The sequence below is a fragment of the Narcine bancroftii genome, chromosome 3 (genome assembly GCF_036971445.1).
Source record: "Narcine bancroftii isolate sNarBan1 chromosome 3, sNarBan1.hap1, whole genome shotgun sequence".
NCBI classification, from domain to species: domain Eukaryota; kingdom Metazoa; phylum Chordata; class Chondrichthyes; order Torpediniformes; family Narcinidae; genus Narcine; species Narcine bancroftii.
Window position 1 is genome coordinate 270,105,427 of NC_091471.1, and position 27,575 is coordinate 270,133,001.

General features: G+C 40.8%; 1 protein-coding gene across 4 annotated transcripts in view; it reads right to left on the bottom strand.

The window, feature by feature from the left end:
* Nucleotides 1-4,045: 4,045 nt before the first annotated feature.
* The window catches only part of LOC138758764 (transmembrane protein 79-like), a 102,065-nt gene continuing 78,535 nt past the window's right edge, over nucleotides 4,046-27,575 (bottom strand). For all 4 annotated transcript variants that reach the window (XM_069928129.1, XM_069928128.1, XM_069928131.1 and 1 more), the window contains 2 exons: nucleotides 6,710-6,923; nucleotides 4,046-4,505 (listed from right to left, as the gene is read on the bottom strand). In XM_069928129.1, coding sequence (XP_069784230.1) covers nucleotides 4,298-4,505; nucleotides 6,710-6,923 — 422 coding nt within the window. In that variant the 3' untranslated portion in view covers nucleotides 4,046-4,297. The remainder of the gene's footprint in view (nucleotides 4,506-6,709; nucleotides 6,924-27,575) is intronic.

Here is a 27,575-nt window from a genome sequence, read left to right on the forward strand (position 1 = left end):
TGTTCTAGCCTGCACCACCTCCTCAACATCTGTGAGGGTTGCCTATCACCTAGGCTGTCATCAGCCTGTAATTGAATGAGTCTCCCTAGATGGCTGAGTACACCATAGAATAACCACCTTAAGCATGTCATTTGGGAGGTTACCATCTGGATCCACTAAGACATACTCCACTTCACAGGCAACCTGCTCTGGAAGATGCTCCACAAGTCAACATACTTTGTCTTCTGACTCATCACACTGAGGATAGAGAAACGCGCTTCAAGGATCGTGAACCATGCTGGTGCACTATTAATAAAAAGGGGGAAAATCTTTAGTCTGACCTCCCAAACTGCTCCAATAAGGGGTTTACCCTCATCACCATTCATTTTAAATTAGAAGGTACTGTGAACTCACAGGGTCACCACTTGTAACAACACTGATTTACCACCATGTACGAACAAATAAAGAAGACACTCACTCATTTCTTCCAGCCACCATGAAGTCAACTTTCTTTTATTATTCATGAGACACAACATTGCACTCTTCAACTCCCCAACCACCAGCCAGCTAAACTCCTTTGACCTTCTCATTGGCTCACTGCCTCATGGGTGATCCTAACATTCTTACTCTCTTCCTCCTGCATCTGAGATACATCACCCATATACTGATGCTTAATACACTCACACATGTGCGCTATTACTCCCGCGCGCCGCATCACTTATTTCATCAGCGGTGATCGACACCGCCCCCGACGAAGGTAAGTAAACGACCGTGACAAACATTCGTCTAGCTCCGTTTGTCTGGAGTAGGTTCAAATGTATCCTCAAAAGTAAAAGGATAGTTCTCTAAAGAACCTAAATGTTTTCCCTCTTTCAAATCTGACAAGTCCAGGCTTCAGAACCATTCAGCACCTGGCCAGAGGCAAGAAAGGAAAGAACAGCAAAGATGGAGAAGCCCAAGTGAGGGTGAATTATCTTTCCAAATGACCTTTGAGAGAGTTAACAAAACATTGATTTAAAGTAAATACTGCACCATTCAAGTCACACTGGCATTTAAAACGCAGTAAAATTTCAGATGAGACTTATGCAGTTAACTTTATTAGATATTTAGTTTTAGATAAAGATACATTAATTTCTCAACACAATTTACGGTTGAATCGTAGCATATGCAAGTAAAGATATCTAACTCCATAATAAAAATGGCTAATTCAATACTTAAATGTAAACATTTTGATTTAAAATGAGCTTTATAATAAACAACAAATAATTCACTATTATAAATACAACAATCCCTAGGAGAAATGTGATCCACATTTACCATGTTACTGGCTTTAAGTGCTGCACCTGTTTTTTTTTGAAAAATCAGTAATTTTGACAAGCAGCCTTCTTTCTCAGTTTGCTCAAATTATGATTTATTGCTTTGACAATCAAGGATCTTGGCTTCCATCTCTACCTTGCATTCTGCTGCACCCTTAGGCTTTGAAAACAGGGTTTGACATTCACAAATTGGTGTCTCGTAGATTCCTTCATCCTTTCAAATTTGAGCATGTCCTGCACCGATTCCTCGTATGAGTTTCGTGGCGAAGAGTGTCCTTGGATGGAGTGAATGGAAGTGGTTGCAACAGAAAGGTCAAATTCTGAGAAGACTAGCTTTGATTGACTTGGGGTTATCCACGCTCCCAGTGTAATATGTAGGAATTTCTCGGTAAATAGCCAGCCATGTACTACAGTGTCTAGACATAGGAAATGTCTTTTTCTGAATTCCAGTATGAAATAATATTTTTTTCATTGTAACCAATAAAATGCTTAACAGTGCTATGACATCTGTGTGCCTGATTTACAGGTGCTCCCCTACATAAGATGGTCCTACTTACGATTTTTTGAGTTACAATGGTTCAAATCCGTACTTTCAATTTCAAATTCCGAACTGTTCCCGCACTTGCGATATGTGGTACGCTACGCTCTTGTGATGCTGGGCAATGGCAACACCACGTGTGAGTAAAACTATAACCTATTCTCTCACTGGGCTGACTCAACCATGCTCACAGTCTCGTAGCGATCACGCAAACAAGTGAAATTGATGACCCTGTCGCTTCAGTATCCTCACCATCCAGCAATTCATTTTAGTTCAATGATTCAAACATTCTTCATGCCCAGCGTGCTTTCAGCTGTGTACCTTAATGGTTTTTTCAGTGTGGAATAAAAGGTGTTCAAAATTTAATTATAAAAAATGGTAGGTGCGGTATTCTTCTTCGACTTATGATGGGTTTGCCAGAACGTAACCCCATCGCAAGTTGAGGAGCACGTGTATATTATATTTGTGCTTCTAGCCAGCATGAACTACCTCAAATAAACCCCTGAAGTAACAGCAGTTTTAAAAGCTACCCATTGGTGAATGGACCCTCAATCATACAGCTGGAAACTTGTGATAGACTTGCATCCTTCAGATTTGTGAGTCTTTGTGCATACTGGTGGGAAGTGGTTCAGAGCTTTAACCCCATGAGGTGCACAGCTAATAGGAGTAGCCTGGTTGATAACACAGGTAACAAAGATTTTTTTCTTCCTGAACACTTTTGGGTATTTTATGGATCTGATCACGAAAATCACCTCAACATTTTCCCTATCACATAACTTTTTTTTGAGCTGTAACTTTTTTGTGAGTTCCCATCATATTTTTAACATGCTTCAAGGATGAAGTCCAACATGTCATTGAAAATTTGTTTTCTGCATTTGCAGTTGGACCGTCCCTGCTGATCTTGGTGCAGTCAGTGACGAACATGGTGAAAGGTTTCACCAGGACATTACGACCATGGAAAGGCAACTGGAATCCATCAATGCTGGCCGACTATTGTTCAACACTGACATGAGATGCATCAGAATATAAACAAAATTAGTGGCAAAACATTTTTAGGTCAGTTGAGCTAACACGATGTGTCAGCATCATTATGCGATTAAGCATGTTAAATTCAATCAAAGTTCATTTAATGTTTCTCTAACTTCCTCCACGATGCAGCAAACCTCAATTTATCTTTGTGTTCAGCTTCAAGTTGTCCATCAAAATCCCCATTTTTTTTTCAGGAAGCAAACTTTTTGGAAAGAAAAATTGTTGTCCAGTGATTTGCAGCATTGGTAACACAGAGTAGGAATGTGACCAACTTTAAATCCCCTTTATTAACTCGTGTGCTAATGGGAATATTTTATTGCAGCTGAAATATCAAAAATTCTGGGTTGCATCGTTTGACATAGATTTTCTGACTTCTGTGAAGTTAGTTCAAAGGTGGATACAGGTTAAAAATAGTATATTTTATGGAGCAAAAAACAAAACGTGTTCACTCCATGAGCGCCACCTGGAGAGCAGTTTGACATAGATTTTATTTTGCCATAAAATCTGTATAGGTTCCAGGAAACGTAGGTGCTTTACAGCATTCTATTCTGGTGGATATTTAAATCATTACATTCCCATCAGCCAGGCACTACAATCTTTTATGCTGGCAATTCAATCCATGGATTTTACAACAATGAGAGCCCCTGAGTTATCATAATCCAGGTAAAGGCTTCCTGAGTGTGTATTTGCGAATAAGTACTGAAAATCTGTGTGGGTAACCTGGGCTTATTTCTACAGTCTACCCTTTTATTGCAATGTCCCTGAATTGGGTAATTGTAGGCTTGGTGAAAGGCTCAGCAGCTCAGGTTTGCCATTCCACCAAACATGCAGGGGACTTTTCTGTGGAGTTTCCTAAACCTTCCATGAAAAAAGGAACTAGTAATTTAGAGTGGAGAACAAACAGAGTTCGCTAATCTCTCACCTGGAGAGTTATTTGATAATACTGTATTTGTACAAAGGAGTTACATGTCTAATTGTTAAGGTTTGTGGAATTGTCTGATGAATGCACGAGGAGTAACGTGACCTGGACAATGGAATTGAATTTGTTTAGCTGGCAGTCAAAAATGACCTTAAACATTTAAGTGGCTCCAATCAAGGGATGTGAAGAATGTTCAAGAAAACTGTACAAACAAACTTGATACAACAGAGGACAGGAGTGTTATATCTAGACAGGCACAAAATGTGTATAGACAAGGATCAATCGTCTTTTATTCTCAGCTAAAAGAATATATATAGAGAGTGTCTGAACTTGTTAAAATAATCACAAGAACCTATCCTGTAACCTATCTGATATTCAAAATTGAAACTCCAATGAGCCAATCACAAAAAAGAATAATGTTATAATTTTTTTCCAGCATTCTCTGTTTGCTCACATTCACATTATATGCTAATCTAATCCTCCAGGAGGTGTTGTAAATTGTCTGCTGAGGAGTATTCAACCCCCAAGGCCCCACCACCTCAGTCTTGGTGCAGGAGCTCGTGTGGGCCCTCCACTCTCGGGTGGGATAAAGTAGTGATCTAATCCCAGTTCATAGATGCAGTAGCAATTGTAGGCCAGCATCGCCAAGGTTGGGAAAAATGTCAGCCCAAATCCAAATCCACGATAGGCACTGCTCAATCCAGCCGTAATCCAATATAGCAGCCTGCAAGAAATTGCATCAGTTATAAGTAAATCAATCAGAAATATTGACAGGTTTGTTGACTGGATGTGTAAGCATCTGTATGTTTCTCAATGCATGTGCGTGCGTTGAAAGGTCACTGACCCAAAACATTCTCTTGCTCCTGACATTTCGCCTGACCAACTTGAGTGTTTCAACCCTTTCATCTCTTATTTCAGTCATCAAACATCTGCGATAGTTTTCTTCTGAGTGTGTCTGTGCATGTATGAAGTACAGTAAAACTCCTAGTATCTGCCACCGATGGGGATTGGAAGACACAAGAGAAGTGAATTTTCCATTTGTTTGAGATCGTGTTGCGTGGATTGGCGAACTAATAGCGAAGTGTGCCAATTTCAAATTTCTGTATTTTTTACCTATTTATTTACCACAATTTTTTTGCCGGTTGTTTGAATTGCACATAACAGGGGTTTTACTGTACCCTTCATTTTGCTAAAGTCCAGCAATACAGACCCAAGGTGTTTAGCCCCTCTTGGTAGGCTAAATGATTGAAGCGTTTACCATCTACTCTGCACTGCAGTCACTCACTGAGGCTCCTTCAATATCACCTCCCCTTCTCATGATATTAAGGGATTAGCTGGTGCATGGAAATACCATCACCTCCAGTTAGTAATTGGATATTTACTAACTCTTTCTTCATCATCAGCCAGCAGTAATTGTAGAAGGCAAGTTACCATCACCTTCTCTAGGGCAACTGGGGATGGTAATTACAATGGCTCCAAATAAGCAAATAAGCAACATTTAAAACATGCCACACATATGCGAAGAAAATATTAAAAGATCTGGAGAAATGAGTCTGGGATAGGTCTATTTGTTGAGCCCCATTGGTAAACTATATGGTATCCAATTGTTGAGATTTCAAGGATTATTTTATTCAGAATGCACTATATTTCATCTTTCCTCACTGATTTTTGCATATTGAAGAAACGTTGTAGTGTTGGATAATTGTACTTATTTTAGGTTTCCCATTAAATAAATATTTTGTGAGTTGTTTGCCAAGGTCCATTAATAGGTGTGTGGTTCTAAGAGGGTTATGAAATTCATGCATGTCATCAAATGTTCCAGGTTCTTGGCAACAGAATGATGTGTTTTACAAATTGGTCTGTGTCGATTTACCAAAAAGCATTTACAAAAACTGAAAATATTTACAGCAATTCTGGCAACTTAATGTGGTAAAACTGAATTTACAATATTATTTTGAAATGGGTATAATTAGCATAAAGTGATCCCATACCATCAAATAGGTTAACTATTTCGAGTAGAGATCCGCATTAGTATAAAATTAAAACCTAATTCAACTACAGCCAATTGCAACCTGATCAAAGTCTAAGGAATTATAATTTTTTTTAATCCAACTTGACCCACATGGTCTGGTTCCAAAGGACTTGTGTCAGGTAGCTGGGCTCTAAGCATTGAGCCTTGTGCATTTACTTATAAAGAGCTGACCTGCCTGATCTGATTGGAGTCGGAGAGCGGGTTGAGCGATATCAGTGGGAGAAAAATAATGAATCTACATAAATGTTCTCTCAACCTACTTTGATCCAAATTAGTTTCTCCACACTGTGCTCAGAAATGAAATCTCTTATCCCTGCGCCTTTCTTGAGCCTTTGAACCATCTTAAATTGTGGTAACTAGAATTGAATACAATTCTCCAGTTGTAGCCTAACTAGTGTTTTATGCAGATTCAACTAATGACCCTGCATTTGTTTATTTATTGCCCTTTATTTATGAGCTAGAATCTCATATACTTGACTAATAATCCTCTCAGCAACCTCTAACAATTTATGCCTCCATTCCTTTACCGTGACATTGATTAGTGTATATTGTATTTCTTTTTCTGTTCCATTTGTCTGCTTATCCATCAGGCAACCTTTAGCCATCTATTACTATCCTCTTCATAGTCCCAAATTTCATGTGATACTCTTTTGCTTAATGAATTGGAGGGACGGAAAGGACCAGAAAAATGACGAACATTTGTGCGATACCTTGAGCCGAATCACATTAGTATGCGACCCCACTCAAACTTGACTCACTGCAAGGATAATCCCTTGAGCAAATCCTAGTGCATGTGTTCACCCACACTGGGCTGTCCATTGGGAGAACTCAGCCACCATTGGCCTTAGAGAAACTCACAATGACACCAGCGGAGCCCACTTTATATCAGTCATCACCTTGCCACTGCAAAGAGCCCACATAATATAGGAATGATCTTCAGGTGCTCCTGATGAAGATAGGTTGCCATAACAGCCATATTGATAAAGTAGATTGTAAACTGTTCAATGGAGTTGCCAACGTATCTCTGATGAATAAGAACAGCACGAACATTAGTGTCCAGGGGGTCGATTGCAGTGGAGCAGAGTCGAGAGAGAGAACCCATCACAACACCTGGAAAATATCAAATGAGATGGAAGTCAAGAGTCAAGCAGATCAGGAACAGCAAAATAGTAACTCAAAAAATTCTGTTCATATTTGCAAATCAAGACATAATACTTTATAAAATACTAATAAACTACCAGATACCAGGCGCCGGATACCAGGGGTTTTACTGTAATTACGAGTTTATTATCATGCACAATGTACATATGTGTGGTATTTGACCTGTTGATGATGTCACGGGGGTGGGCTTCAGTATTGACCTTTTCTGGGTTAGACTAGGCGACAGAGCTGAAGGAGGGGCCCTGCATGAAAAGTGTACTGTGGGGTAGTTTTCGGTAAAGATTCTGAACGTGGTCTTTATTGCGCGTGAACCCAACACAAATATGCCTCAAAATTCTTACGTGCTGCAGCCAAACATAACAACTACAATAGTATATTGTTAAATTAAATTAAAAAGATACAATAAATCCAAACCATAGATAATATATTTTCCACAGTTTCTGGTGATCATTACCACGGCTGCTATTTATTGTCCATCTTGATTTTCATTTCAAAATCGACTTGATCTGTGGGAGTTCATGAAAGTGTATCTAAACGATGTGGGAAGGGAATGCCAGGATTGCAAACCTGCAAGATTAAATTACGTCTCTAAAACATCTCTACTCATTAAATTTGGTGACTGCACCACCCTCATCAACAGTCAACCCACAGGAAATACAGCCCTTTACTCTATTACACTGTTCAGCTCTGTCCTCTCCTCAGTCAATAGGATGTTGAAACCCTATTAAACTGCAGGTGTGCTGTGGAAAACACTGCCTGCTGACATCACAGCCTGGTTTAGGGCCTACAGAAAGTGGCAAACCTAGCCAAGTCCAACACAAGCATTGACCTCCTGCCCATTGAAGAAATGTATGTGAGGTGATGCCTCAAGAAGGCAGCCGCCATCATAAAGGATCCCCATCACCCTGGTCACTATTGCTTCTTGCTGCTACCTTCAGACTGTAAGTCCAGATGCCTGAAGTCCAGTACTTCTAGGTTCAGGACAAGCAGTGAGAAGCTGAATGACCAAAGGAACTGAGACTCTCATATTCATTAAAAAATATTTATTTATTTGTATATATGAATACTTGTCCTGCATGTGCATTCTGGTCTGTATGTGTGTTATGTCTGGTTGTGTGTCTGCGTATTTTATACCGAGGACCAGAGAACGTTGTTTCGTTGGGTTGTACTTATACAATCAGACTTGACTTGATTTGGAAGAACAGTTTTTTTCCAACAGTTATCAGCCCCTTGAAACTTCCTGAATTACCCTTTTCCTTACCATAAACGAATCTATGACCCCAAAAGGACTGAGCGTACTATTTAAAAATAATTTTTTACATTCACTAACTGCAATTGAGAATATTTATATTTACCTTGATGAAAGGTCCAGGCCTGAAACATTGGTTATGTATCTACACAGAGAACGCTGCATGACCTGAGTTTCTCCAGCACTTTTGTGTATTGAAATATTTATATATCTTTTTAAATTTTTTATCCCTTTTTTGAATATTTTATTTTAGTTTTCACAGACTTACAAAATCAAATAAACTAAGCCATTCATGTACATATTCATAACCAAAGTCTGTACTTGCCCCAACCTTGCATGTCATCTCGTTTCAACTCTAAATGGCCAGTTATTTATCTTGAAACTCTAGCTCAGTGGTTCTCATCCTTTTTCTTTCCACTCACATCCCACTTTAAGTATTCCCTATGCCATTGGTGCTCTGTGATTAGTAAGGGATTGCTTAAGGTGGTGTGTGAGTGGGAAGGGAAGGCTGAGAATCACTGCTCTAGACCCAATTGTTCCTGAAATATTTTGCTTGAGAAAAGTTGCCATTGGCCCATTTCCTTTGGAGTTCTTGAACCGTGCACATAACAAGTCAATTAGAGACAATTAAAACAGTGATTTTCAACCTTTTTCTTCACACCCACATACCATCTTAAGCAATCCCTTACTAATCACAGAGCACCTATGGCATAGGGAATACTTACAGTGGTATATGAGTGGAAAGAAAAAGGTTGAGAACCACTGTTATAGCTCTTAGCTGTCCAGACAGATTACACACTCTCACTAAATCTAATTCTTTCAAATCTCCCTTGGAACAGATAATCCAAAGGCTAAAATGGAAAATGTTTGTAAACAGTTGAAAGGATTTTAGAAAGTTAATCCTTCACTTTATGATGGGGTATTATTGAAGTAAATATTACAACATCCTTTACAAGAGACTGTTAGCATATTTTAGAAGGAATATAAAAGGACACAAAGAAAGGATTAGAGGACATAACACCAAAAAGATGGGATAGCAATGTCACAATGGACACAATGGCCTTATCGTGTGCTGTATTTTCTACAATTGAACCAGTAAGATAGAGATTATAGAAAGTAGGTGGAGGAGTAGGTAGAGCTGAGGAAGCATAAGGACTGAGACAGATGAGAATGGGCAGAGAAATGGCAAATGAAATATAATGTTGGAAAGTGGACAGTCGTGCACTTTGGGAAAAAATATAAATGGGCCGACTATTTTTTAAATGGGGAGAATATTGAAAATACCCAAATGCAAAGGGACCTGGGAGCCCTCGTGCAGGATCGCCTGAAGGTGAACTTGCAGGTTGAGATGGCGGTGAAGAAGGCAAATGTAATGCTGGCATTCATTTCAAGAGGAATAGAATACAAGAGCAGGGATGATGTTGAGGCTTTATAAGGCCCTGGTGAGACCTCATTGGAGCATTGTGAGCAGTTTTGGGCTCCTCATTTAAGAAAAAATTGTGCTGACATTGGAGAGGGTTCAAATGAGTTTCACCAGGATGATTTTAGCAATGAAAGGTTTATCATATGAGGATAGTTTGATAGCTTTTGGCTTGTATTCATTGGAATTTAGGGGAATGAGGGGGAATCTCACTGAAACATTTTGAATGTTGAAAGGCATAGACAGGGTAGATGTAGAAAGGCTGTTTCCCATGGTGGGAGAGTCAAGGTCAAAAGGGCACAACTTCAGGCTTGAATGGTGTCCTCTTAGAAAAGAGATGTATATGAATTTCTTCAGCCAGAGGGTGGTAAATCTAAGAGAGGTGGTGGTGGAGGCCAGATCATTGGGGGTATTTAAGACAGTGATTAATAGATTCTTGATTAGCCAGGGATTATGGGGAGAAGGCCAGTCAGTGGGGCTGAGTGGGGAAACGGATCATGATTAAATGGTGGGGCAGACTCGATGGGCTGAATAGCCTATTATTCTGATCTTATATGCAAAGAATAGTGTTGATTATTGTAGTGTAAAACCCCACTGAAGCAACTGTGGATTATCAGCAAAGCTGCACCTGCATTTTAACAATGAAAGGAATTATTTGGCTGCAAGGCTGAAATTGGCATTATACCGGAGACACAGTGAAAGAATGTCCCAGCAAACTTCACCATCGATTAAAAAAACATGAATCATAGTTAATGTTATCATACATGATTCCTCCTTCCAAAGAGAAATCTCAAAAATAACATAAAGCTTGATTCTAAATAACTGAATTCTAAATCTGGTGTATTTTAACATAGCATTAAACAATTTAAATGGGCATTAAACCATTTAAATGGGCTCTGAATGGGCAACTAAAGTTGCCCATTGTTAGGTCTGCTTTGTTCATGAATGAGTGAGACAAACACCAGGCTGAGTCGAAATCAGGGTTCTTTGTTCTTTATTACCGGATTGTAACACTTGCGACTAAACATGTTAGTCGGAGAATGCATTCTGCCGTTATCAGCAAAATGGTGATTTTTTATACCCTTGGATACATGCTTAGAACATCATCATATCATTACTTGTCCAATGACTAAAACTGTTGCTATCCTTTCCCTGCTAGCTTCCTGCCTCTCAATCCATCAATGTCTCTCTTATCTTGTAAGTACAAGGATGCATTTACATCTTGTTACAGCCCTGTACATTCCCATCTCATGATGTTTTACCTAACAGGAGTACAAGGACACCTCCCCTTCTTGTTACTGCCCTGTACAGGGTAACTCCCTACACATTCCCATCTCATGATGTTTTACCTTACACCATTCAGAGCCAGCTCTTCAGCGCTTGATGTCCTGTTTTGCGGAAACTGCCAAAATGTTTGGCCTGGAAGTCAGCCTGAAGAAAACTGAGGTCCTCCATCAGCCAGCTCCCCACCATGACTACCAGCCCCCCCACATCTCCATCGGGCACACAAAACTCAAAACGGTCAACCAGTTTACCTATCTCGGCTGCACCATTTAATCGGATGCAAGGATCGACAACGAGATAGACAACAGACTCGCCAAGGCAAATAGCGCCTTTGGAAGACTACACAAAAGAGTCTGGAAAAACAACCAACTGAAAAACCTCACAAAGATTAACGTATACAGAGCTGTTGTCATACCCACACTCCTGTTCGGCTCCGAATCATGGGTCCTCTACCGGCATCACCTACGGCTCCTAGAACGTTTCCACCAGCATTGTCTCCGCTCCATCCTCAACATTCATTGGAGCGACTTCATCTCCAACACCGAAGTACTCGTGATGGCAGAGGCCGACAGCATCGAATCCACGCTGCTGAAGATCCAACTGCGCTGGGTAGGTCACGTCTCCAGAATGGAGGACCATCGTCTTCCCAAGATCGTGTTATATGGTGAGCTCTCCACTGGCCACCGAGACAGAGGTGCACCAAAGAAGAGGTACAAGGACTGCCTAAAGAAAGCTCTTGGTGCCTGCCACATTGACCATCGCCAGTGGGCTGATATCACCTCAAACCATGCATCTTGGCGCCTCACAGTTCGGCGGGCAGCAACCTCCTTTGAAGAAGACCGCAGAGCCCACCTCACTGTCAAAAGACAAAGGAGGAAAAACCCAACACCCAACCCCAACCAACCAATTTTCCCTTGCAACCGCTGCAACCGTGTCTGCCTGTCCCGCATCGGACTTGTCAGCCACAAATGAGCCTGCAGCTGACGTGGATATTATCCCTCCATAAATCTTCGTCCGCGAAGCCAAGCCAAAGAAAGAAAGAAACCATTTAAAACAAACAAATGGCTGAGTGTTCATTAAAATAATTGATAGAACAACATAATAAAAGTGCATTAAACACTAGTGCAGATTGTAATTTCAACTCCATAACTTCCTGAAGAGTTACTGATGTAGCAATTATATTCTGAAGTGTCCTTTCATTCTGTGCTTTGATTGTGCAAAGTGTTTTTGGAATTTTCCTTCAGGTACAGTTTCTGGGAAAGGTTTCTCTACTGAGAGATTTCACAGAATACTGGCCATGGTGTATTGGTCGAGGTTTCTTACTTTTGCCTCTGCAGTAGTCGTCACATTCCTAAGGTTGGGAATTCCCTTCCTGCCTCTCCTCCTCTCAGATACTCTGTAGAATCCCCTCCTCTGACAGGGCACCATATTTGAGCAGTCTCTTCCGAGTCAGTTTGTGATATTGAAGATGCAATATAAATTCAAGTTGTTGAAATCAGTGTCGGTTCATCACTCTGTTTTGACCTAAGAAAATGGTACAGCTAAGAACAGCTTTCACATTTTAGAGATTGGCCAGTTACCTCAAAGTTCAAGAACTTACAAAATGAAGCATTCAACATGCAATAAGCTCATGGCCTGATCCTTTTCTGCAATTATGTCTGGAGAAGTCCTGCAGCGGAGGAGACCCACAGCAGCGGATCAGAAAAGGGCTCACCTGAAGGACTCACACCAGGCTGCTGGTTGCTGGCGTCTGGCTTGTGGGAATCAGGTATTGGGTCTAGGGTTTGTGAAGGTGCTGATGGTGAGAGGCTCTTAAGAACATAAGAAATAGGAGAGGAGTTGGCCATCCGGCCCATCAAGCCTGCTCCACCAATCAATAAGATCGTGGCTGATCTGATGATTTCCACCTCCCTGCCTTTTCCCCATATTCCTTAATTCCTCTGCGAAGTAAAAATCTATTCGACCTTGTCTTAAATATATCTACTGAGGTCGCCTCCACTGTTTTAATAGACAGCAAAATTCACCATCCTCTGGGAATAGCAGTTCCTCCTCATCTCTGTCCTAAATCTACTCCCCTGAGTCTTGAGGCAATGTCCCCTAGTTCTAGACTCCCCCACCAATGGAAACAACTTTTCAACCTCTACCGTAAACAGGTAGACCTCGACTTTCGACCTACATGAGTTACATCCACCTGCACATGCTACCGAAATTAAAATAAAATCCGTATTATTAAAACTACTGTACAAGTACATATTTGGTATTAAAAGTATTGTATACAGAAGTTCCCCCTCCCAGCAGAAGCCTGATACCTGAGTCCAATGACTTTATTATTTACTAGAAATTCATATTTTGAGTATCTTTATTAAAGGTACTGGACATATGTTTAGATTTTTCATTAAAGATTAATTTGATGAAAATCTTTTTTAGAAATTGCTTTAAGACCTCATTAAGCCAGCCACAATGGGATGAATCCGACATGTTCAATCTGACTAACAACCAATCCTTTGTCCAATTATGGTCGTAAGTCGGGGACTACCTGTAGATGCCTTTCATAATGTTATTCGTTTCTATAAGATCCCCTTTCATTCTTCTAAAGTCCAGCGAATACAGTCCAAGATGACTCTATCACTCCTCAAAGGCTAACCCCCACATCAATCTGGCGAACCTTCTCTGCACCGCCTCCAAAACCAGTACACCCTTCCCCAAGTCAGTAGACCGGAAGTGTATGCAGTGCTCTTGAAGGGCCTGGGGCTTGCTGATGGTATTGCGGGTTCAGAACCTGGAGGCGAAGAGGGTTATGAATGCCTGGAGCTTGGCTTCACTGCTGGAATAGACAGGAGGCCACATGACCACGGAGGTTTTGGTTCTTTTTCACTTCTTGGTGAGGACACTGAATGAGTGCTGACTCTTTCTGTGTCTTTACTGAGGCTCAAAAGTTAACTCATTTTATTTCTGCACATAACAATAAAGGAACTTTGGAACCTAAACCTTGAGTAAATCCTCCTTAATTTTTCTTCAGTGGACAATCCTTCTACTCACCATTGATCTGCGAGACAACTGAAAGGATTAGGAGGAAAGACTCAACAGTGAATTACTGTGAACCTCTTGCTGATTTTGAACTAAAGGACATTTGTTAGCTCCTGACAGGCTTAGGACTTAATAGCCTCCAACAACAACTCATCATTAAGTTTAAGAAGAAAAGTCTTTACACGGAAGAGTTTAAATAAAATTATAGGACCAAGGAAGTTTCTTAAAGAAATACGTAATGTTTAAGAATATGTTTCCCAATTGGGAAGGTTTGTACATCGGGCCCTTCACACCACCGTATTAGTTCTTTGAGTCTTGAAACCCCTAAACGGAAGGCACCAGTGCACACAGCTCCCACGGGGAAGAGGAAATATTTCCCGATCTTCCACTTAGTGTCAGAAATGAGTGATAGCCTCTTATTAAAATGTATCCTATTCCCTCTTTAATAGCATGGTCAGGTCATACCCCAGCCTCACTCCCTCCTACTTAAATGGTCAGGTCATACCCCAGCCTCAGTCCCTCCTACTTAAATGGTCAGGTCATACCCCAGCCTCACTCCCTCCTACTTAAATGGTCAGGTCATACCCCAGCCTCACTCCCTCCTACTTAAATGCAGCCCTAGGCAGTTTCGGAGCACAGTCCTCCTTTATTAAAATGTTCCCTGTGGTGATCCCTTAAAAATGGAATCCTTCTTGCTAAATAGCAGTAACTTCAGATTTCAGATTTATTTCAGAGTGGATACATGATATCACATACAGGCCTGAGATCATTTCAAAATTACTTATTGGTAGTGCCAAAAAAAACTGTACACAGTGTATACATGTAAAGAACTGTAAACAGATAACGATTGTAAACAAACTGTGCAATATGCAGAGAATTTAAAAAATTCAATGAAGTGCTCAAGTAAGAGCTCTTAAATGAGTCCCTGACTGAGTTTGTCATTGAGGATTCTAATTGTGGAGGGGTAGCAGCTGTTCTTGAACCAGGTGGTGCGAGTCTTGTGTCACCTATACCTCTTTCCTGATGGTAGCAGTGAGAACAGAGTGTGTGCTGGATGGTGAGGGTCTTTGATGATTGTTGCTGCTCTCCGAGAGCAGTGTTCCCCATAGATGTTCTCAATAGTGGGAAGGGTTTTGCCTGTGATGTCCTGGGCTGTGTCCACTACCTTTTGGAGGGTTTATGCTCAGAGTTATTGGTGTCCTCAAACCAGACTGTGTTGAAGCTGATCAGCACACTTTTCACCACATATAGATAGAAATTTGCCAAGATTTCCAATGTCATACCAAAACTCCTGAGGAAGTAGAGATGCTGACGTGCTTTCTTCATGATACTATTAGTGTGTTGCGTACAGGAAAGATCCTCCCACGAATCTAAATTTGCTCATCCTCTCCTCCTCTGATTCCCCATTGATCACTGGATTGTAAACCTCTGGTGTTCCCTCCCTGGTCAATAATGAGCTCCTCAGTGTTAATGACATTGAGTGCAAGGTTGTTGGTGGTGCACCATTCAGCCAAGTTTTCAATCTCCCTTCTGTATGCTGACTCATTACTTTTATTTATACAACCACTACTGTGGTATATTTGGAAAATTTGTAGATGGTGTTATTATTGTACCGAACCACGCAGTCATAGGTGTAAGGTGAGTAGAGCAGGGGGATAAGAACATAGCCCTGTGGTTCTCTGGTACTGATGGAGATTGTGGAGGAGATGTTCTTACCAATCTTCACTGATCGTGGTCTGGAGGTGAGGAAATCCATGATCCAATTACACAGTGGGGTATTAACTCCCAGGTCTTGAAATTTGCTGATCAGTTTTGAGGAGGTGATCGTATTAAATGCTGAACTGTACTTGATAAAGAGCATCCTGATGTATGCATCTTTGCTGTCCAAGTGTTCCAGGACTTTGTGTAGACCCAGTCAGATGGCATCCACCATATCCTATTGCTACGATAGACAAACTGGAACGTCACCGCTCAGACAGGAGCTGCTATGTTTCATCACCAGCCTTTCAAAACACTTCATCACTGTTGATGTAAGTGGTACTTCTCGAAAATCATTAAAGTAGGTTACTACGCTCATCTTGGGCATTGGTATGACTGATGCCTGTTTGAAATAAGTAGGCACCTTGTCCTGTTGGAGGGAGATGTTGAAGATATCCATGAATATATTGGTAAGTTGGTCAGCACAGATTTTTAATGCAGCTGATAGATCTAAAAAGCTGACCCAAATATGACCGATCTAAACCCGAGCAATTTATTTTATTTCTTTCCACAACCTGACCCAATTCAACCATTCCTATAAATATAACAATCTCATTGACCTGGTTGAAGGTGAAACTGAAAATAAAAATACCTGAAACTCTTAACTTTCTGAAAGTAACTTTCACACTACGAAAATTGTCCAGACCCAACCAGGCTCTGTGAATTTAACTGTCTTTCAAAATCTGTACACACACAGATCTGAACCCAACACATAGATAGTCCCATGGGACTTGGACTGGGTAGGCAGGAGCTACTGAAAACTACCCCCACTTGAGAATAGAGCTGAAGCCATAACTCTACCATCTCATGTTTCTTTTCAAAGTAAATAAAACTGTGTTTGGTGATGCATGCTGACAGCAGCTGAAAGTGGACAAAGCCCCTCTGTTAGGCTAGTCTACAGTAGGTCTGGGAAGTGGCAATGTTAACTAAACGGACTTTAATAAGTGGATTCACAATAAACAAAATAAGTTAAATTAGACAATGCATTTTGTTGCACTAACCTATGTTATACTGGGAATTGACCGCAAAACCTTACCTAGCAACAATGATGAGTCCACACTACAGAAAAGAGATGGAAAATCTCGAGATAAGATGTGAATCTCAACATGGAGAAGACTTCAGGAAGACCAGGAATGGCCACCTTCCACTACTCATCAATAACTTTGTAGAGGAGAGAGTGGAGACCACCAAGTTCCCTTGGAGTCCACTTAACTAGTGACCTATCGTTGTCACATAACAATTGATAGGAAGGCAGAACAGCAATCACACTTCCTGAGAAGGCTGAAGTGGGCAAGGAACCATTATGTCAACTTTCTACAGGAGCTCTAGCGAGAGCATCCTGGCCGGCTGCATCACAGTGTGGGTACCATGGCTACAGAGAAATGGATCGGAGGTCAATACACAGGATCATAAGAATGGCAGAGAGAATCACAAGTGTCTCCCTCTCCCCCATTGACGTAATTTACCGCGATCAGTGTCTGAAAAGGGTGCGCAAAATCATTGAGGACACCTTCCACCATGCACACAGCTGCTCCCATCTGGGAAGAGATCCAGGAGGATCAGAGCCAGCACCACTAGGCTGAGGAACAGCTTCTACCCACAGGCAGAGAGAATGCTGAATGACCAAAGGAACTGCTCACACAACCTATTAAAGATGCTCATATTTATGAAACAATATTTATTAATTTATATATCTATATATGAAATCTTGTCTTGCATATGTATTGCCTGTATGTGTGCTATATCTGGTTGTGCGTCTGCATGTTTTGCACGGAGGACTGGAGAATGCTGTTTCGTCAGGATGTACTTGTGCAATCAAATGACATTAAACTTGACTTGACTTGAGTAACATCCTCACTGTTCTGGTTCCACAGGATCAACAAGAGACAGAAGAACAAAAAGTGATTCCCCATCCACGTATTCAGCAGGCGAGGTGAGGATGATGAAAACCTATGACAAGCTGAGCCTTTGGTCTTTTTGACCCCTTGGACCTTGCTATCGGTTACAAGATAGGAGCATCAACCTTTAAGAGTCTGAGAACTGGTGCTAGCATGATTGTGTGTGTGTTTGTATGTTTTGCACGGTTTTGCTTTGGCCACATTACTTGGAAGGGTTAAAACTCAAAAGTTTATAGCACCGTGGTTGGAGAAACTCAGCTGGTCAAACAGTGTACTTTATATTGCAAAGACTGGAGAAACACTGCTTGACCTGCTGAGTTTCTCCAGCATTGTGTTTTTACTTGGAAGGGGGTCGGGTCTTGAAGCAGATAGGAGAGACCAGATAGTTGCAATGTCCTCACATTCATGGTGTAGGGAAGTTTGATATTTCAACTTCCTTTCTCCTGCTTGTTTGTTTTGTGCGTTTTTATAAAAAAGGATATGGAACCAATCTGGGATTAGCCTTCTGAGTTGCCATGGACAATTTTGGGCCAAAGGACCTGTCCCATGCTGGATCTATTTTCCTGGCACCGCATAGAGAACAGGAGCAGGAAATGGTAGATGGAACTACTGCTCCATGCACAAGATTTCCCCCAAAAATATTTTTATCCAATTTGATTTTGATACTTTGACCATCTAACAGTATGTTTTAATATTTGTGTATGTTTTAAATAAGTGTTTATATTCAGTGCAACTAAATAAAAGAGCATTTTAAAATCGATCAGTTCAGTTATTATTGGCTTATAAGGAGTTTTTATCTGGACTGAGCCTTTATTTTCTTTATGTTTTAATGAATTTAGTGAACTGTTAATGTTGGTCACGAGCAACATTGTTAACAAAGATGAGATTAAAACAGATGATTTCAGTATATTTAAAAAAAAATGTATCTGGGGAGGTAAAGTAGGAACTATCAACATTTATTACTGGTCAGGATAATGTCAAGGGTATCACAGAACAGGCAAAACTTTCAACTGCCCCGTACTAATTGAGAAATGCTGTTATTAAATAGCACCGTGCTGTTTTATAACTGAGGAAGGGATTAGCTCATTCACAAACACTGGCTAATGTAACTAGTTCCCTCTTCTTTATGGGAGTGAAACATGAAAACCTTATTGCCAATCAGGATTCTACTCTTTCAGTCCTTTAAAAGATGCAAGTATTTCATTGAGAGCAGCTTAGATTCCTGTTTGCTATCTTTCAAACATAGCTTGGAATGATTAGTACCATCTCCTTGTTGAGGTGAAGTGGGCAGATTTGGAAAGTTACCTTCTGCAAATTAAAATTGATCATGTTTTTTTTAGCTCCAGACAAAAGAACAATATTGACATAAATGCTGTGGTCAGCGGTTCGTTTCCCCTGCGAATGGGTGATCTCTGGATTAAGTTCTTGCTTATCTTAAAATTTCTTGTTCAAAATGTGCTGGAAAAAGTGACCTCTAATTTCACCAGTGAAGATTTTTGTAAATGGGTATGAAGGTCAGTCCAAGACCAGCACCACTGAAAATCTTTGAACTGGTGACTCAGCGAACATGATAGTTAAAACTCTCCAGACTCTTTTGATGTTAAGAACTTACAAAATCAATCCTATATATTTAAAAACAGTCAAATTATTTAAAAAAAATTAAAGCATACTTAAAGCTATTAAAAGCTGGCCTTTATAAATCATAGCATAGAATATAGGAGCTGGAAGATGATGTTAAGACTGTTTAAAGCATTGGTGAGGCCAGGTTTGGAGTATTGTGAGCAGTTCTGGTCTCCAAATTATAGAAAGGAAATACATAAGGTAGAGAGGGTGCAAAGAAGGTTTACGAAAATGTTGCCTGGATTGCAGTATTTTGAGAAGACTGGACTTTATTCATTGGAGCAAAGAAGGTTGAGAGGGGATTTGATAGAAGTGTTTAAAATTATGAAGGGAATAGATAGAGTAGATGTGAATAGGCTCTTTCTCCTGAGAGTAGGGGAGATTGGAACAAGGGGTCATAAGTTAAGGGTTCGGGGGCAAAACTTTAGGAGTAATATAAGAGGAAGCTTCTTCACTTAGAGAGTGGTGGGTGAGTAGAATGACCTTCCAGAAGAAGTGGTTGCAGCAGGGTCAATTCTGTCATTTAAGAGGAGGCCAGATAAGTACATGGATGTGAGGGGGTTGAAGGGTTATGGGCAAGGGAGTGGATAGGTGGAACTAGTGGAGTTAACATAAATCAGTGCAGACTAGAAGGACCAATATGGCCTGTTTCCGTACTGTAAATTGTTATATGGTTATAATGTAAAACCATGAAAGTGGTGTCACCTTGAACATTGAACACAGAAGATTACAGCATGGTGCAGGCCCTTCAGCCCACGATGTTGTGCCAACCTCTATAATTTTACAACAGTCTAAACCTTCCCTACCTCACACCCAACACCCTCTCTTTTACTTTCATTCACATGCCAATCTAAGAGTCTTTTAAATGTCCGTATTGTATCAGCCTCCACCACCACCCCTGGAAACGGATTCCAGGCACCCACAACTCTCTGTGCAAAAAAAACTTATCCCTGACTCCCCCTCCCCCCCACAAACTTTCCTTCCCTTATTTTAAACAGATGTTCTCTGGTATTTGTTACTGTTCCACCGGGAAAACCCTTAATGTAGTGTTGTAGCCACTCTCCTTCATTAACTTATTGAGAGTTCCTTGCAATGTGTCTAAATAAATGGAAGTAGTCCCTGGCTGGACACCATGAACAGTTAGATGGTGACATGCAACAATAGAAACACTGATGTCTGTATCATGTGGTTGGTTGAAGCATACACATGGGACTATCACCTACAGGGGAACTGGCTATACAAAATCCAACACATAACTTTGTTGATTGAGGAACTGATTGGTATTACATAAATAGTTTCATTAATTATTAACTGTAAGAGTTCATTATTGTCAATGAACTTTGATGAGCAAATTTAAGTGCTTGGAAGTCACTATCTAGGAGGATCTTTTCTGGACTCAATATACTGAGGTTTGGATTGACATCAGAAACCCTGGCAAATTTATACAAATGTGTGGTGGAAAATGTGCTGATCAGTAGCATCACGGTCTGGTATGGTGACACCAATACCCCTGAGCATAAAGCCCTGCAAAATTTAGTGGACACAGCCCAGGACATCACAGGTAACACCCTCCCCACCATCGAGAACATCTACAGGGAGTAGAGAGTAGCGACATCATCAAGGATCCGCACAACCAAGCACATGCTCTGTTCTCACTGCTGCCATCAGGGAAGAGGTGTAGGTGTCACAAGACTAGCACCACCCTTCAAAACGTATGAGGTTGGAGATTAACTGGGTTTAATTGGGCAGTGCAAGTTTCAATGGCCAGAATCGGCTTTTACCGTGTGAAAAAAAAAATTTTAATTTAAAAATTCAAAATGTCATCATTGCAACCATCTAAAGAATTTCTTGTGGCAGCTCATTCCACATACCCACCATCTTTAAATTTAAAAATTTTAGCACAGAGCACGGTAACAGGCCCTTCCAGCCCATGAGCCCATGCTGCCCAATTACACCCAATTGACCTACAACCCCAGGTACTTTTTTGAAGGTAACTGGAGCACTCAGAGGACAGGGAAAATGTACAAACTCCTTACAGACAGCGCTGGATTCGAACCGTGGTCATTGGTGCTGTAGCAGCGTTGCAGTAACTGCTATGCTATTTTCTATCACCTTTAAAATCTTTCCTTTCTCAAGTTAAACCTCTAGTTTTATATCCTCAGGTTATTCTGAGGAAAACATTATGACTATTCACATTAGCCGTGCCCCTCATAATTTTATATGGCTCTTTTAGGCCATCTATCAGATTTCTTTGCTCGCTGATCCAGTCTCTCCTCAGGCCCTCCAGTCTCAGTAAAATCTTTAGTCTTGAACACCTGCCGTAAAATATGATTGAAGTGTCACTGTCATTTTACAGCAGTCAGTCAGAATGGCAAAAGGAAGAATCCAGGACATGAATCAAGCCAATCACTGCGGACATTACATTGGCACCAAGCTCAACAAAGTGTGAAATATTGATTGTTTCAATGCCTTTTCAAAGCATTTTCTCTTCCATTTCACATCATTAGTGCACTGCAAGGGAGGCCACTGAGATTTATGCTTCTCTATAGCAATAATGTTTTGGCTGTTGGGAACTACGGGATAATTAGTCCCAAAGATAGAAGCAGAATACAAAAGAAGAGAGTAAAATTTTGCCTCAGTATAGCTTACCATTTTAGTGTTCTAACTGCCCTATCTCAGGGTCCTAGAACATCCTGCTCAATCTAGATATTCTCAGGTGAGTAAAAGGGTTGAGAACATTCATAATCGATCTCCCTGGAACAGCGGCAAAGGTCATCATTCAGCTTTTGCATCCACACAGGTCAAAAAAGAGCTATTCGGATGAGAAGAACAAGGCCATCCATAAATTGGAGGAGCAACACCTAATATTCCATCTGGGCATCGACCTCTCCACATTCTGCTAGCCCACTCCCCATTCTCTCTCGCTACCCTATCCCTCTGTCTTCTTTCCTTCAGCTCTTCAACCTTTCCCTCTCCATTCAGAGAGCTATCTCTCCTGCCCCTGTTTGCTGGTGTGCCCTCCCTCCCTTACCTTCTGTCTGTCGAATTGTGTTCCTCCACTCCCCTCCCCCCCCCCATTATCTTGTTTGGACACCGGCCTATGTTTTGCTCATACCCTGATGAAGGACTCAAACCCAAAACGTCAGTTTTGTATCTTTATCTTTGCTCTATAAAGGACACTGTTTCACCTGCTGAGTTTCTCCAGCTTTTTATTTGTATTTTTACCTTTTGCTATTCTGACATGGCTGCTTTTGGGTTGGAGCCTTTTCAGTAGTGTACATCAAGTGGAAATTCATAAACCAGACAGTGAATTCCATCTCTCCATTCTGTCTAGTTCAGTGGTTTTAAAACTTTTTCTTTCCACTTACATACCACTTTAAGTAATCCCTATGCCATTGCTGCTCTGTGATTAGTAGGGATTACTTAAGGTGGGATGTGAGTGGGAAGGGAAGGTTGAGAATCTCTGCTCTAGACCCAATAGTTCCTGAAATATTTTGCTTGAGAAAAATTGTCATTGGCCCATTTCCTTTGGAGTTCAGAAGCCGTGCACATAACGAGTCAATGGGGGATGATTGAAACAGTGGTTTTCAAACTTTTCAAACTAGTTGAACATGATTTTAATCAACTCAATCAAGTACCTCAAATCTCATTCCTCTTATTATTGATCCTTGCACTAAGGGAATTCTCCTGAAAATGTTATATATTTCAATTAAATCCGTACAGCTAAGGCCATATTGTGGTCTTGATGAAGATTACATCCTTTCAAAGAAGTCAACAAAAGATTGAACATAAGAACATAAGAAATAGGAGCAGGAGCTGTCATCTGGCCTGTCAAGCCTGCTCCATCATTCGTGGCTGATCTGATGATTGGCTCATCTCCATCTACCTGCCTTTTCCCCATATCCCTTAATTCCTTTACTATGTAGAAATCTATTCATACTTGTACTAAATGTATTTACTGAGGAAACTTCCTCTGTTTCAATGAGCAGCGAATTCCACAGATTCACCAGCCTCTGGGAAAAGCAGTTCCTCCTCATCTCCGTCCTAAATCTACTCCCTGAATCTTGAGGCCGAATACCCTAGTTCTGGTCTCCCCCACCAAAGTAAACAACTTACCTACCTCTATCTTATCTATTTTATAATTTTATGTTTCCATTCTTATAATTTCCAGTGAGAATTGCAATGGTTAAGCATGAAACTGTCTAACATTTTTATCTCAGCCAGTCCACCTTATCTTAAAGACAGTGGTCAGATGGCTAGTATAAGAGGATAGAAGATGATCACTTTTGAGAGTATAAATAGAAACTGCTGTTACTTGCCAATGCTGGTGTTTCTATCAGCATTTTTAATTCAATCAGCCCCACAACATCTAATTCATGATTCTCAAATAAGATGTATTCTATTAGCAATTATCTGTCTACAAGAAGGATGATCAATCTGCAGTTCACTGTGGTTAAAATGGTATCAAATTAAAAGAAAAGACGCACAAATTTTAATGACCAGTGGTTGGCCAGAAGACTTGGTTATTTTGGAAACTAGAAAAGATTTAAAAAAAAAAGCTAAACCAAAGGTAGAAATGAAAGTAAACTGGCTGGACTTACAAAAACAGTTCAGTGCTTTCAAGGCTCCATAGAGTTGCTAAGATACATTATGGCCCTTACAGGGATGAAACTGTGGGACGAGTAACAGTGGAGACTTTGAATGAACATTTTATACCTGCCTTTAATGTGAAAAAAAATCAATAAAAATGCATTTTTACAACAGAAGAAAGTCCAGAAACAAAAATGAAGACAGATCTTAAGACAATCACTATTACTACAGAATCTAAGATGCTGTTCTTCCAATTTGCACTTACTCTGAATGTTTTGGAGTGATTGAATATATACAAGCCCAAGAGAAACAGATGTTTGGATTGGAGGAAAGTCAAGGGTAACAGAAAGGAAAGCAGAGCTGAGAGTAAAATTTGATCACCGTGATCTCACTGAATGGTTGTGCCATATTGTCCACTCCCATTTTTATTTCTTTGTACTTGCATTCAGAGGAAATCAATTGCACGCTAATACACCACTGTCCTACTGGTGGGGTGACGTGCTGTTGGAGGTTTTATCTTTAGGAAGGCTTGTCTGCTTTCTCAGGTGGACACCAAGGAACCATTTAAAGAGCAGAGAGCAGCCATCAATGCCCTGCCAGTCACATTCCTGATTGTTTGCATTTGTAGGAACTTTCCCTGTGGAATTTGACTGCCATGTTCCTTACATTACAATTCTCATCACCCACCTTCAGCGATGGGCTGCTTGACTGCCTTCCAGGATGCAGCTAGACCTCACATCTCTACACCATTTGCATTGAGGCCCAGACAATGGAAGGCCTCTCCGCACCCAGATGAGGGTGATTCTTTACTGTGGGATTGCCAGCAGATATTCCTGGTGTGGAGGCAGGGAGGACAGGGGTTCAGGAGAGATTCCCGGCAGAGCAGTGTGCAGTATATTTTTTAAGTAGAGGTGGGTACTGAAGGATCAAGAGGTGATGAGGATTAGTGCTTGTGGAAGTAAGGGTCTGCCTGGTTTAGACTGACCAATGTTAATTATGCCTACATGTGCCTTGTTGCTCCATGAACGAATGTTCTGGGATTGAACATAATTTAAAAGAAGTGATGGGCCCCATGACATTTATTGCCAGGCAACCCCAGATGATCTTGTAAATTTCCATCAGCCTGGAGTTCCCAAGATCAGGTGACTCACAGGAACAATACCGGAGGAAAGGGGAAACCAGGTTATGCGATTTTGTTCACATTTGTGTAGCTTAATGCTGATGGGGTAATGCTTGTCACATGGGAGAAGACAGCTTTGTGATTGGTTAAATTAGATTGCAGCGGGGTGTACATTTGTATGTTCGGCGAGCTCCTTGATCCTCTACAGAGGTGACAGAAGTCCCACATGCCTGTGTATCAAATAAAGGGAATTGGCTGAAGAGTCCTTCATTCCTCAGAGAGTAAAGTACTGATTGGGACCTGACCTCAGAACCTGGATTGAGGATCGACACATCGTGAACAAGCTCTGGGGAAGCAGAGTATCAATGTTATCTGGGATCTTGGTGGAGTACTGGATCATTAGGGTTGAGGTATTGAATCACTACCTTCCTCATCAGGTATTCAGCAGAGAACCTAAAGCCCTATTTGAAGTTGATGTCTTGGCTGTAGAGCAACACTCAGTGTCATCTTGAAATAAACCAGAAGTTCACTTATCTACATTCTCTTTTTGAGATCTTGCTGGGTGCAAATTTACTGCTGTGTTTTGACTCCTGACCCTGAGTCAGAAGGATGTGGGATGCAGAGCCTTAAACACAGATTTATATTAATGAGGGCATTCTGTATTAAACAAAGAGACATTACTTTCTCTGCAGACTTAAAAAAACATTCAAGGAATTCGTTGAAGAAAAAAAAGGATTTCTCCCAGGTATCTTGTTCACCCTTCACAAAATATTTTTAGAACAAATTATCTGGCTATTATCACATTGCTATTTGTGGTAACATTGCTGGCTGCAAATTCCACACTACTTTCAGAATAATTCAATGGCTATAAAATGTTGTTGGAATGCCCAAGACATTATTAACAATGGCATATGAACAAAGCCTTTCGTTTAAACATATGACCAAAACATAAGCCATTGGCTCTGAAGTTAGGAGTGTGAGGCAAAGATTATAAATGTATTTTCTACTTTTAGCTCAACTATGCCGGCGTGTATTGCATTGCAAACACAAGAGAGGTTAGTTAATCATCAGTAAATGGGTCATTTCCTGAAGTACATCTGAGATTGTTCAGGGACCCAGATTTGTTCCATTAACAGGATTTTACAATGGATGAAATCAAATTCTGAAAAGTTTTCAGTTGATGGAAATACACATTGATGGTCATTTGTAAAATATTCATAATTGGACATGAAAAAGAGATTGTAACTGGGAGAATAAACAGGCCACAACCGATCTGAAATTGGTGAGCTATTGAAACAATTGCTAGAATGTGCATTAGTGTTTGTTGTTCAAAAAAAGCCCATGCGAGTGATTATCAGGAGGGGAGTGGAACTAACCTTCCGAGCCATTAGAAGCTGAGTTTTATTTTCAGCCACAGAAGAAATTTCTCACTTTTCCTAAAAGTACTGACCGCTACTGTCTTTTCAGGGAGTTGCTGAATGTTAAAGATGACATCCATTCCAGTTCTGAGGTGACTGATGAGGGCAATGCGAAACCTATGGACTCTGTTACTGGTGGGAGACTTTTGCTGGAATGGGGCTCTGAATCCATTTGGAACTTATACAAGTAATGAGGCCAGCCCTCAGAGTGTAACTGGAGCCTTGATGTTGGGATATTAGCCTGATGAAGTTTATCTTCATTTAGAGATACAGGCCCTTCTGGCCCACAAGCTCAAATACACCCATGTGACCGATTCATCTTCTAGCCTGTACGTTTTGGGAACATGGGTGGAACCCAGAGGAAACCCATGTGGTCACAGGGAGAACGGACGAGCTCCTTCAGACAGTGCCTGATTCAATCCCAAGTCACTGGTTCTATTGTTAGCATTGTGCTAACTACCAGAGGATTTGGTGAATTTTGTGGAAAGACTGCTGCTACTATCTCTCCAGTGTTAGGAAGTTCCTCTGTCCACATTGGATCTATAATCTTTTATCAGAATTGATTTCAGTGATGTTGACTGGGAGAAAAAAAATGCTTAGGATATTGGGGTAACAACTCTTATTCTTCTTCTAAATATTACCCCGTGACCTTTTACATCCACTAAATATGAGAGAGCAAATGGGCCCTCAATGCTGCATCAAATCCAGAAGGCCACATCACTAAGGTCAGTGTTGATTCGATTTACTCAGGTTTCTGGAGTGGGCCTTGAACCCATATCCTTTATTGTCAGCAGCATAGTGGATGTGAAGCAAGAGAGTGAATGTTTGATGGCCAGCGAGATGAACAACATTGGTATACAGGGTGCCACAGTTAGTGAGTACAAGCTGTACAGTGCTCGAGGCTGGGGTTCGATTCTGGTGCTGTCTGTAAGAAGTCTGTACGTTGCCCCCCTGCCTGAGTGGGTTTCTTCTCACCCTTCAAAACGTACTGGGGTTGTAGTTGAATTGGGTGTAATTAGGGGTTACGGGCTAATGGGCCAAAAGGGCCTGTTACTATACTGTCCCTCTAAAATTAAATTTAAATTTAAATTCACATTAGGCAGTTAAATGGCTGGCAAAAGTTAAATTTCAGAAACAGTAGAGAATTGTTGTGTGTTTAAAAGAATGGCTGAAAACAAGTAGACATCATCCAGCTCCACCTGTTAGTGAATGAAAAA